Raw genomic sequence first — 14,174 nt, 5'->3', positions numbered from 1 at the left:
GCAGGAATGCTTTATGTCAGATAAAAACGATCCTGGAACATTTTTCATTTATTTATATCGAGACGATACGGTGAAACTTATTGTTAGCATATCGAGTGTCCAATTGCGAATGCGTGGATTTGTCTGCTTCTTAATTGTGCTGGCTGGCCACCTCAAACACGGCTTATGGTGGTTATGTAGGTAATGTAAATTTCGTTAACAATTTAAGTTAACCAGATTTAAAATGATTAATGTAGCGACTCAGAGAGTCTTAGCAAAGTTTCGTCGTTAACTGACTGATTACTGATTACTGCTACAAGTCGTCGTAACTATCATACATAGTATTAAAGTTCCAAACCAAAGTTTGGATGTTCGGAAAGTGACGTCACCAATAATTTTTTTTCTCTTCGCGTCATCGATGTATAGTAATTCAAAATCAGCTAACAGAATTCCTCAGTCTGGAAACGACCGCGCAGTAGAGCGGACGTGTGAGAATCGGGCTCCGCAGATTTCGAGTACCGCGTTCTCTACCTCCTGGATCCTGCGCTCCGGGTCCGCTTCCTGGTGCAACTCGAGTTCCAGGACAAGCGCTCCGTAATTTCGGCGCTCCAGGTCCGCTACCTGGTGACTTTTGACCTTCCGGACTAATTTTCAAGTTTACAAATTTGATTATTGAAAACGTCACGTCTTGTAGTATCAAACCAATACGCATGGTTCAGATAACATTTTGAAGCGGAAAAAAAAATCGAACGACCAGGATCAACAAATTGCAATTGGTGAGTGGTTGGCATAGCATACATAGAAATACATGACAATAACATCGTTCAATTAGAGCTAAAATTGCTGTGCGTAGTGTTTGATATCTGTCAGCACTTAGCTGATTATTCTGTGTTACTTTTTGACGAAATTTATTGTTATAAAATCACAATACGTTATACTTACATGCATGTGTAAACGTGATTTGTAACATTGTATGGAAAAAATCTTACGGGCAGATTCGGTTTGCGTCACACGCACAAAGACAGTGTTCATTCTGTATACTGTGAAGCAAATATCAGAATTTTTTGGGGAGTCATCGTGCCCCGGTCTCCCCTACAACTATGTCATATCGTAAAACACTGACAACTTGTAAGCGAGCGTACGAGCACAAAAACCTGTTACACTAGGCATCCGACCCCGAGCAAGCTTCAGCGAGCGAGTGTTTTAAATCTAGTATAATTTTAATTCCCTATTAGACGTGGGAGATTTTGGCATCTCATGCCCCGTTTTCAGTAAGTTGGATCCCCTGCTTTATGGGGAAAAAAATGTCGCGGTATGATCTTACCGACCAGTACAATTCAATTACTTTGCGCATGCGCAGTCTGTCGAAGTTTCACCGTTTCTTCTCAAAGACTTCATTTCATACCTGGTATACAATTATATTGTTACTGTTTAAAGAAGCAGAAATATATATTATATAGTTATAATCCTCGAATAAATGAACAAGTATTATAATTTATTCTTTATGTTTTTCATTGTATTCTTTCGCAATCACGACGCTTTGAAATTCACTAATGTATTTAGGATTTTCGTGTGCTGTTACACCGGACAAACCGTGTTTTTCATTTCTTCTGCTTCTGTATATTGTTTTACTGCATTTTCAACTCTAATTATTTTATTTGTTATAATATATCACAGCATTTTTTAGGTTGCAAAGTATTCACATACCAATCACATCCATATACTTGAAAATTTCTAGGCATTGCTACGTGGTCTTTCGAAGTTTTTTCAAAATCACATTGTGCCACCCTGCCAAAAGTGAAACTTGCGACTTATTATTGCTTTATCGTAAAGAATTCGGGGCTTTTTTTATTGCCAGAAGAACTAGAGTAATTATTTGGGAACAATGCAATAAAGTTTCGACTCTCGGCTTAGCCACAATTTTACAAAAATGGATTCGATTATTTTTAATATCATTCGGAAAAATTTTCCGTTTCTTAATATTCTCTGTATACACCGTTATTTACATTTTCAAATAGACGTGAAGAGTATTTACTGCATCGTTCATAAATCGTCAACAAACAGCTCGTGTGGTAAAAAAAAAAAGTAATTAAATTTTCGCAAACTGAAGTAAAAAAAGTTACATCGGATTTCGTACAGAATTAGATTTTCTCACGGAATGACGAGATAATTCCTAAATTCGCAATAAAAGAATTAATTATTTTTAACGTTTACCCTACAGAAATAGTCTTTCAGTTAGGTAGATTTTGAGGTAAACGGGATTAAAAATAGTGTAGCAAAAATTCAGGATTTTGTTTTTAATATAGCTGAGAGAAACAGAAATTTTCAGTTCAATCAAACTTTTTCCCAGATACCTGCACTCAACTCTCTGATACCGGAACTTTGGATCGTAATAAAAGTCAATAAAAAAAAAAGTTAGCGTATACAATAGGAATGTAAAATTTACATGAATTCTTTGTGACACTTATTCGCGCTTCTTTTGAACCTTCGGACATTAACGTGAGTTTCCCCCGTACCTTTGATATATTCTTCACAATAGTACTGGGCTTACAGTACATATATGCATACATGTATTGCTCGATTTGAATGCCCTATACATTTATTCCTACAGTCGTGCCTTGGGCGGGAAGAGAGACAATGTTTGGGAACCGCCCGGCTTAAAGCTGACCTGCGATTCTCTTTCCGACGTTGAAGCGTATGGGCAATTCTATGTACAATGGGACTAACCAAAACCCTGACCTTCTCAACGTTGGTTTAAACTTTATGACATTTTTATTAATTAAAAAGAAAATTTTTGCTGATAAGAGTATGCACGATTTTTTGTTAATTTTATTCAATGCCGTGTTTAGACGTTAGTAGCCGGTTTGAAATTTACGTGATATCAGAGATTCATTTATAAGTATAACTCAAATATTATAGATAATACGAAGAAAAAAGTCGGATATTAAAAAATAGTTTCAGTTTTCAGCGAATTTCAAAGTTGCGGTACGCAAAAAAAAAAAAAAAAAATGGAGGTCCCTGATAATGGTTCATAAGTTTGAAAACTCTTTAGTTCCTTCGATTTGTCGAAAATTATACGGTTTTTTACCGTTTGACATTTCAGAGAATACAGCTCCTATGCTAGTGTAAAAAACGCGTAGGTAGATTTCATTATAGGGCTGGATTTATTGTTAGTTTGGAAGCTGCAAATTTTTTTCTTCCACACTTTAGTGCAAAAATTATAAATAACATAATGTATGTGTACGTGAAATAAAAATTATACTATATTTTCATAAATTTCCATCTATATTTTAGAACTATTTCACATGCGATTCGACGACAATACAATACATGTCAAATTTCATGAAAATTACGAAACAAAAAACTCAGCTTTCAAATTAAATCTGGCCGCATAGTGGAATTCATACATATTTTTTGATACCAACAGACGAGTATTCTCCAAAACTTTGAGTGAAAATAAACGTTTGCTTTACGATAAATCGAATAAACTAGGGTTTATAAAGTTATTTACGTAAATATTCAGATACCCGAAAATTACATTATTATATTATATATTTTCTTGCATGTTAACGATTTAAAATTCTGAAAAATTGTGTATCTTTCTTAAGATCAAAATTTTTCGCATGATTTATAATCTTCGAAATATACTTACAATTGAAATTCAGACTTTTTCAATATTATCGCATATAATGTCATGTCAGCTGCTAATCCCCATATGTCTTCGAATAAAAACATACAAGTTATCATGCATCTTAGCAACTAAAAAACATAATTTACAAAGTTTGAACCGGTTTTGAGAGGGTTTGGTCAAGTCAATTATACGTGGAATCTCCCATATATATACTCGTATTTTTACGGCTTATCGATTCACAGAATTCCGTATTGAATTGGTGGATACCTATGACTTAAACTGGTGCTTTGGATCATCAAGTCAAATATTCCCACCAATCTTTTAGAACAGGAATGTAAAGACTTGGAACGTTGTCGGCATGACATCGTTATACTGTTCGAATTCCAATCTTTCTCAGTTCCTCCAAAAATAAATATATACATATGCGGATTATGCATCTGGGATTACAATTTATGAATTTGGATTTTATGTAACCAAGAGCCTCAAAAACTCCCGGCGTTCTTGTCCGGCGTATTTTATCTAGGATGAATGAATGGCCGAAGCGTTGAAACTGAAATATATAAAAGTGGCATTCACGACTCGCATAAGAGATAACTCGTGACGAGATCAATCCATTTTAAGCATACGACCTCGTTCGTTAAAAAAATTGCCCCTCCTTTGTCTCGGTTCAGTCGGCGACGCTACGATCAAGTGAACCATTCTAAATTAACTTTAACAAATGAAATAAACACAGATTCTTCGGTGACATTTATAAGAGGTACAATTTTTCATAAAATTGACGTGTGATTATTAGGGTCGACCTTAAAAAAGTCATTCTTGAAAAACAAGTCTGTTACTAGACCATGTCCGAATTTCTAGTATATGTTGTACACCGTTTTCTTGTAATCAAAAATAAAAGACCATAATTACTAAAGAGAAAAATTAGCTGATTGTGAGTGGCGTTACGATATCGTCAATTTCACATTTTCTCCATTTATAGGCGACCAAATTGAACGAGTGTACTTCTTATTCCACAATTCGAACGTCATAAAAATAATAACTTTGCACCCTTGTGTGGCTACTCGCAATTTCACTCACACTATCGCAATGACAGACCGAAACGAGAGAGAAAACTGAACATGAAGATTCGTTTGATTAAATTGAGACAGATGGTACCTAATTACGCGAAGGTATGAGCTAAAATTTTATAATTCAAATATTCAAAACGATTAAACTCAGGTGTGTTTGAGCCGATTCTCATGTTTTTGGGCTTATTTTGGTCGCCGTAGACCTTTCCAGAGTGGATAAAAATGGGCTTGGATAATTACGATGCGAAAAATGTTCGTCAACTATTACATACGCGCGTTATAACGTACATATCATAATATAAAACTTTCGGAATGTCTTTCAGACAATTTGTAGAAACCTAGTCGGCAAACAAAATGAGTCCGAAAACATTTAAATCCTATCAAAAACACCAAAGTTCAGTCATTTTAATCGTTGTAATTAAATAAACCCTCTTCTCAAGGAGTTGATATCTTAGCTTGTGTTATTCGAATTTACTCAGAATCATATCTATCAAATAGTCGGAATTTTGTTTCACTTGTGATTACTATCATTAGGACAAAACACGTTGCTAAAGGGGATTTTTTTAGTGGTTTATTCAGTTTTCCTAACTTTTGATTCAGAGGATCCGGCCAATTCATCCTGAATTAAACTGAACAAGATGTTTTGAAGAACGCCCGAATGCAACGAAGCTCATTGTAAGACTCAGAACGTCTCATAGCTATAACGCCTCGCACGGTTCATCCGCCATAACTTTTAGCCTAAATTAATGGTTTGTTTTTGCTTCACTAGGTCCCATACTCAGTCTTTCGTTGCAGTCCTGACAAGCCCCAGAGAAGGCCCGCATATGACGGCAAAATTATTTTACATGGAGTCACGTCAAGTTAAAATTACGTAAAGTTGATTTCTGCTAGTTTACACTGCCGTCGTGTTCATTCAATCCATGTGTAAACGTTGTATCTACAAAAACGGTGAAAATACCTCCATTGATCTTGATTGATACTTCAATTCATCTATCTAACAAACTAATGTAGATCCAATTTTGAAACTTTGAGTGTCAAAATTTTAAATTTTAGAAATATAGACAAAATTATTGGGCTTCGTAAAAAAGGTGTTCTACTTTGCTCCGGGATCCGAGTACTTCAAGGGCGTCCCATTTTACCCCGATATTCCTAAGAATACTTATTCATTTGTTTATTTAGGTGGCATAAAACAAAAAAAGTGCATCACGTAATGGGGAAAGTCAGGGAAAATGGGCCTCGTACCGATTCAAAAAGCGTATCAATTACAATTGTAATTTATGATTGATTCGAAAAAGAATATCAGCTACAATCGTATTTTCTAATTTAAATGTAATTAATTACAACAAGTAATTGGATGCTGTCCAACACTGGACACGATCATAATTCGAGACCGCACCCTTTGCGACGATTCACGATTCGAAGCCCCGTTCGAGAGTTATTGAACAAATATGTTATTGATTCGAGGAAGAGAGAACCGGGGCGTTGCATGCGGTGCCCAATATTTTATCTCGTACTCGAATCCGAACCAACCCTGCACTCACTTCACTTTTATCAACAACAGTATCGAGATAGAGTCTACATGCGATATCCATATGACTATATACGGGAGTCTCTGGTGAGAATGTCGAGACATCGCGCAACTTTTCTTTCGCAGCATTTTTCCGTTATGCACGGCTCATGTAAAAGTTAGGCATGTGTGACGCTAGTGGTAACCGGGTGGCTCGTAGTCGGCCTTTTCAACAGAGTCTCCCGTTATATTATAGATATTCGTATATGTTATCCATAGAACAAGGGTAGTATTGTTCTTTTATTCACGACTCAACTGTAATGTTAACTTTTTTTGGCCTGAAAAGCTTCATAAAAGTAGCATGTTATTCGCTCTTCACTTTCCCCCCCCCCCCCCCCCCCCATCTTTTCTTTCACGTCCGCGGGAAATATGATGTCATGTTCCTCGCAAATTATTTTTTCATTTTTTTTTTTTTTCCTTCTTTTCTTTGTGTATTGAACGCCGGGGGAGGGGGTGAAAATTCAAAAAGTTGGGAAAGCTGGAGATATAAACATAGCTGATTCAAAATTACGGCATATCTGTGGCGCCTGAGTCTGTTCGAAAGGATCGTGTTGTGCATCTATTTTTAAGCATCGACTATTTTTGCATTTGCAATATTGCGACTCTGTGAAAGCTCGGCTCGATCGTCTCTCTTCTTTCTTGACAACAGAATGCGAGGAACGTGTTTTTTTTTTCCTACAACTGTGTGGGAAATTAGACTTTCGGAATATGCGGAGCGTGCGTAAAGTGCCCCATTTCCGAACAGTGCGATAAAAGGACCACGACGAAATGTTATATTTTGCACACAAGGGCTTTTTTGGCACACGCGTCATTCGAGTAATCAATTTTATTCATCGTGTCATTACGGGCGCACTTTCTCGATCGAAATTTTTTTATAATTTCTATAGAACTGATACATTAATTTAAAAAATTATATCTTTTGAGTCTGTAATTTTTCTGACATATATTTTAAGTCGCCAAATACGATAAAAACATCTTACATAATTTTATTATTTTTTATTCGGGTATATTTGCAGCCAAATGGAAATCATTCGGGAAATTTTAATCCGCTAGCGTGCACAATTCCAATTCACTAGAACGTCCGAAAAAAGTAACCTTACCAAAAGTATGACCACAGCCGTAGTACAGACCACGATTGTTTACTTTGAGCAACAATAAATAAAACAGTGAACCTCCAAAGTTCGTGGTCTTAGAACTAGAATTTTTTTCGTAAAAACCGTAAAAAATTGAGGAATAAAGTAAACAATCTTTTTTGTTTTGATCCACACCGGAACCATAGTCATACTTTTTCGGAGGATATTTTTTTCAGACATTCCAGCGCGCCGCGATCGTGCACGCCACTGGATCATAATTTTCCAAGTAACTTCCGCCAGGCTGTAAAAAAACTCCTGTATAAATTCATTTTAGAAATGATGTAAAAATATTTTCGTGTACTTGAAGACTTGGAATGTACATCAGAAAAGTTCCAGACTCAAAAAAAATGTTTTTTTTTTTTTGTAGTCAATTTATCAGTTTCATAAAAATTATGAATATTCTCGACCGAGAAAATATAATGTCCCCTTAAGCGTAAGTTATCTAACCCCAATTTTATCCGCTATCAGTGGCACCTTCGTACCTTCTCAAATCAAACCTTTCTCACAAGTGCCGGGAAGCAGCTTGTATCACGTGCGGATGGGCGATACCCGACTCGTGATTACAGCGCTCGCCTTGGCTCATGCTACGTTCACACTGGTACTCGTATCGCCGACTCGAACTCGATTTGCGTGTACGCGGCGCTCGCTTTCGCAGCTCAAGCTGCAAACTTCACACTCATCGAAAATCCCCTACTTTTCGCACTGGTAACCTAATATACTTGTAGTCCAATATCTCAATAAGAACGCTACCCCAATTTCAGGCTCGCGCACTTTCCCTACTCCGACTCGTCCCTAAAGCTCCAATTATCGCTTGCGAACTTCTCAATAAAAGAACACCCGGCCTACGAGAAAATAAAAAGAGAGAAAGTTCGTGAGCGAGAAACGCGCGCGTGGTGGAGGTTCTCGAATCCGTGGAAAAACTCTTCCCCGTGGGGGATTTGGCGTTCCTATTGAGAGGTCGGACTGTAAGCTTTTCCCCTAATAGAAAATTTTTCGAATTGTCCATATTATGAGTAGGTACCGGACGGGGAGAAGATCTGTTTCCACTCTAAAGACGATACTTACGTTATGCCCATTTTTTTTTTTTTTCACGCAGGGTGGAGTCCGCTACACGAGGCCTGCAACCACGGGTGGTTGGGCACAGCGCGGATTCTTATCGAAGCCGGTGCTTCTGTTAACGCTCTTGGACTCGATGACGACACTCCGCTTCACGACGCCGCAGTCAACGGTCACCAAGAGGTAAACTATACGAATCGACAGTCAATTATTCGATTTCCAACGCACACTGGATTCTTTCGGATCATAGGAATATTTCTTTCGTCGACGGAACAAGGTCTTAAATTTAGTTTTCGCTGAACTGCAATTCCCCCTAACGTATTCAAGGATTTTTAGCTCATAGTCTCAAAGATATTTCACGTTCGTATCGAATACAAGATGAACACTTGGGTGTATAATAGTCTTGATCTATTTTATAGAAAATTTGATTATCTATAAAATGAAACCAAAAACAGCTTCCCAACTTGTATAGTTTACGAGATGTTTCGGTTAGAGTGTTTGAAAAATTTAAACCAGATGAGTCACCCTTCAGAATTTTACGAGGCTTCGGTGGCGGCTAAAAACTAAATTCTCGAAGGATACGTAAGAAGTAAAAAAAGTTTTTAAAAAAACCCGCCTAATATATATATTATGTATTCACGTTATAATAACAGTTAAATTAATCGTGTACGTAGAAAGTTTCGTACGAAAGGTAAATGAAAAATATTTAAATTTTACATATTACCGTAGCTTTAATATTTCTTCACATTTCGAATTCAACAATTGAAGGCTAATCCTCTATTCCTGTTGATTGCATTGTACGGGACCACGGTCGTATACACAGGTCCAGAAACTTCCGTGTTTAAGTCTCTTATTGAAGCTCAAAAGTTTCAGAAATTGGCCACTAAATTTAGGGTCCTGCAATCTAGTAGTAGTCGACTGTAGACAAACCGCTGTAACCTCAGAGCACGCTCGAAGTAGCGTCAGCGATTACTCTGGTCATTGTAAATTATCGTCCTGCAACTCACAGCGGTCAAAGGTGACGTGGAATTGCTCCGTGCCAAATTGCATAATAAATAGACTTGGCCCTGTTAAATTTGTTTTGTAGTTTTTTTGTTTTGTTTTGTTTTGTACGTTTCGATTATAAAATGTAAAACTGATTTCAGAGACAAATGCTGTCTTGATTTATTGTGGCGTTTACGAACTTTTTTAACTACGAACAATAACATGTATTTAAAAAAAAAATATCTACGGGGAATTCCATGCGAACACGAGCAATGTCTGATTCTCACCATTTCAGATTTTGTTTAAAAAATGTTCTGCAATTGTTCCAATTCTGAAACAGTGCTCTGAACTTTTTCAGAATTCCCTATATATTGTCGTAATTCGACATAGTGTGATACACGCGTTATAGGTGCAATCGATGAAGAAATAAAGTGTATTGAAAAACATGGGAGGAAGCAGCAGAAGGAATAAGAATTCTCAGATTCCAATTTAAATTTCAAGATGCTATCGCGCGGGCAATCGGGCCCGAATTTTAATGGTGGGATATCTTTCATGCACATATCTCAACCCTTTTATCGCCTCTTAAAGTATTTATGTTATACATGTTGCGAAATTCTTCACGATGCCGTGGAATTTTATGTACATATTCTCGTAATTGCTGCGCCCTGAAATTGACACGCAACTTTTGTGCTTCGAACGTTGGACGTAAATGTGAACGACCTTAATATGAATTTCTCATCCGATACTAGCACCACGCCCACTAAAATCTCGCAGTTACAGATTTTTTTGAACATTATTACTCTTTCAATAAAATATATACTGAGACTATGGCGCAAACACGTGTATTTTAAATGGGGAAACCTATTGTTTTACAGGCAGGAGTTAGGTTGAGATAAAAGTCTGAAAAAATTAGGAAATTTGTTTTGAATCATTTCGAACCGATTTGTCGAGCCAATCGTAATAAATTCCTTCGAGTCCTAAATAAGGACCGCGCTAATATCATACGATTTTTATTTAGGAAAAACCGCTATTTCGCAACTCATAGGATTGTCTGAATTTCAATAGACCGCATTCTGAAGTTTGAACATAGATAATGTTCTGTTAACCTATTAACAGCGGAGCTTGTCGATATATCGACCAGCAGTCAGGCTGGTGACTCCGCACAAGAAATTCATTGAACTTGTTTATAAATTTCACGTCTAATAAAAGATCGTTTTGAACTGATATTTCTCCGCCGTTAAAATGTTGGATGTTTCGTAACGTCCAAGTTTCACCAACTTGAACCTCGTGAATTTCAAACAATCGTGAAAGTAACGAAATCACGATTTTGCCTAAAACTTAATCGTCACATTGTAACAATTTACGAACTTGAACCTCTTCAAATTTTGTTCAATTCCAGTTCGGAATGTAAAAAGAAAAAATTAGTCACTAAAATATGCCATTACGCAAAACCAGTCCATACATGGAAAGTATTTTTATTTTTTATTGACATATTTCTAAAATCGAGGTCGTACAGCCGCGCAATTGTCAGGGACGCCGGAATCGCTCGGAGTGTGCTCGGAGTGTGTTCAGTTCGGTCCTTCGGTCTATCCTCTTTAAGTCGTTGCCGGATGGATGGTATCTGGTTATCCAGTCCGCAGGCCTCGGCCTTCTTCGTCAGTACGACCAACCCAGCCGTCATCGCCGAGACCGCTATCTCAGCAATGTTTTCCCACAATTTCTAGAACGCATTTTTTGCCGTTCCAAAACCACGCCCTTATTTCGTGATTTTTCGCGATAATATCGCGCAGCTATCGATAATGGTTTTCCAATACACCTAGAGAAATATCTAGTTGCGGCTGTTGTACGGTCATTGCTATTTTCATTTTTCACCATTCAATCGAAAAATATAGTTCCGGGTACAAAATGAAAGTGAGTTGCTCAGCTGTGAACAGAAATTCTAGTAAGTGTTACGATTCTTTTTGATTACGGTCACTCGTGCTGTATTTTCTTGTAATTATCGCGACAATTCGATTATGCCGGTGCATGGATAAATTTATGTTAAGGCCTTATTGAATTCAAAGAAATTGATGAACTAAACGAGCTGGCTTAATTTTTCTATAAGCAGAACATGTCGCATAATATCGACAACTATAATCACCCTGCATAGTTATGTGTACAACAATTTCTTGTAATTTTATAACAGTTTTCAAATCGTTATTGTAACGATATTCCCATCTTACTAGAACTTTGTAGTAACTGTAAAGAACGGAATTTTTCTCAAAGATAAAGTTATTCTACCGCAAAATAAAGTTTCATAAAGAGATGTATCATTTCTGGATGTATGAAGATTAAACTGAACGAAATTTCGGGGCAGCCTGACAAACGAATGAATAACCTAACCGTCTTTGAAATTCGAGTTTCGATCACAACTTATGGCAAACTTTCTCATCGAACAGTCCCATTGTATTATAATCTTCATATGCAAAAGTTGCCCCATTCTTCTAGAAAACAAATCTGATATATAAAGTACTTATATAGATTATAATGGAATTCTAACTTATATTAAAGACATTAAATTATCGAAATTTTCTGAAAGACATTTAATTTTAAAAGTAAATATCGAGGTTATTTTGTATTAGAAAATTTTACTATCAGTCACATGCGAGTCGAGAGGATATCGGCATTCGCGACAATTAATCATAGGTATCTCTAAAGCAAAAATTGATCTCATCTGTCTTTAACGAGAAAAATCTTGTCCTTTCAAAATACATGTTATATTTCTGCTAAATAGAAAAATCTCCGCGCTGATTGCTAATTTCAAAATCGAGTTATCAGCCAATTACGGATGTCTTATTTGCGCAAACGCTTGAGCAATTCTTCCCGAGGTGAAAACTTGTTTATTGTACCTGCTTGATCTCTCCGCGCAGTTGTGCATTTGTATTTCGCAAAAAAAAAAAAATTATTTGCATCAATCGATCAAGAGTTGGAATTTAGACAAGGTTTCCTGCATCGTAAAACTTGATTGAAGTTCTTCAGCAAGTCCAAATTCCATTCCTGTGATGCTTCATGAATAATTTTTTAAAGTGATAAGCAGGAAAAGAATAATAATTAATTATGTATGCAAAATATGACTGGCGAAGAAGCGGAGAACAGCATCTTTCCAATTTCGTCCTTTTGTTCGTTCACATTTCGACCAAAGTTTAACGTTTGTTTTTTGGCAACGAATTTTATATAGCTGACATTACGTTTCCGCTTTTATTTTACTTCGTACAGCTAATTTATCAAAAAATTTGGCGGAAAATAACAATTGGTTTTAATTTTTTCTTTGGTATAATCAACAATTGTATATTGGCTATGAATAATTGAGTTTCGTGTTGAAAAAACGTACAACTTTTTAACGCAATTTTGACGGATCTTATGCTTCTTAAGAGGCAATCAATTTCGAAAGGTCGTATGACCTTTAGACTTCCCACACTCAATCACAAATAGACAGTCATACGATTTGTTGGTAATAGAGACATTAGGGAACCTCTCGTTTTTAGCGCACATTGAATAAGGAAAAATTGTTAAACAAACAAAATGTTCATTCATGTGATATGTATTTATGACATTCACAGTTCAACACATTATAAAATCAGTTTGTTATAGCTATTCCTTTTGTAGCTTGTGTTTGGTATATTCTGCTGCTGGTAGTTGGGCAATAATAAGCATCCTCTTTTGTTTAGCTTGTGAAATTACTGGTCGACAGTGGCGCGGATTCAACGTTGAAGAACAAACGAGGAAAAACACCGGTAGACGTGGCTTCTGGCTCCCTAGATCGCTCCTCCTTCGTCTCAGATAAATCTACCGAAGCTCGATCAACCGTCAGTCAGGTTACATCGCCGGCCGCAGGTGAGTTATTCCGCCTTCCAGACAATTATGATCCAAACTCCCGTTTTTCCTAATTCGCTATTTAATTGGCCGTTGCCACAATATCTGACTTCCCACTTCTCTTTATTCCACATACGGGAAGTTGTTTCAGGTAACGCATGCATGTTTTACGCGTTTTGTCACTGTTCGCCTTATCCAGTGACGAAATAAAAAAGAATATTTGATTAAATAATGTTATATAATTTCAAAACGCATCCGAAGTTCGTAGGCTGGCCCATCAAGATCAGCTAATTTATCTACTTCTTTCAAATAACATAGTCGCATTCTGTAGATAACCGTCACATTTATCGGCAGTGAAATGTTTCTCTGCTGAACGGATGAATATCCAAAAAGTTACCAAGTATGAGCAACAGCGGTATAATAGTAAAAATGAATCTGAGCCAATTAGAATAACACGAGCCAAGGTACTAGGTATCAACAATTCGGGGCAAGGTTTTATGGTTAAAATGTTCGAAATAATTAAAATTTGATGTTTTTCACCTCATTTTACCCACTGACCAGATTCCCTCAAATTGTCTAAGAACAGTCGAGAAATCTTATGTGGATAGTACAGATATAACACGCATATATAACTTTGAACGATCATTTATTGGACCGTACTGACATGAATCTAATCGAATCTAATCTAGTCGAAGTCTTCGTGGTGAACAAAATAAACACGAAAACATTAGAATCGGATAAAACATACCGGGCTTTAATCATTTTGAATGTTCCGATTATACAACTTTTCCTCGTGTTGTTATCACAGTTTTTACAGTTATTTCAATTTTCTCAGATTCATTGCCATTACGTATTAAGGATGCTGCTTCATCCGTGTTCACCATCATTGTCGCAAATAACACGGC

General features: G+C 36.7%; 1 protein-coding gene across 2 annotated transcripts in view; it reads left to right on the top strand.

The window, feature by feature from the left end:
• LOC124215002 (ankyrin repeat domain-containing protein 12) overlaps nucleotides 1-14,174 on the top strand; it is a 47,626-nt gene that overhangs the window by 15,881 nt on the left and 17,571 nt on the right. For both annotated transcript variants that reach the window (XM_046617837.2, XM_046617838.2), the window contains 2 exons: nucleotides 8,474-8,616; nucleotides 13,125-13,290. In XM_046617837.2, coding sequence (XP_046473793.1) covers nucleotides 8,474-8,616; nucleotides 13,125-13,290 — 309 coding nt within the window. The remainder of the gene's footprint in view (nucleotides 1-8,473; nucleotides 8,617-13,124; nucleotides 13,291-14,174) is intronic.

This window comes from Neodiprion pinetum, chromosome 3, assembly GCF_021155775.2.
Source record: "Neodiprion pinetum isolate iyNeoPine1 chromosome 3, iyNeoPine1.2, whole genome shotgun sequence".
NCBI lineage: Eukaryota > Metazoa > Arthropoda > Insecta > Hymenoptera > Diprionidae > Neodiprion > Neodiprion pinetum.
Note: the sequence above shows the minus strand (reverse complement) of the source record. Positions and strands in the feature narration are given on the sequence as shown.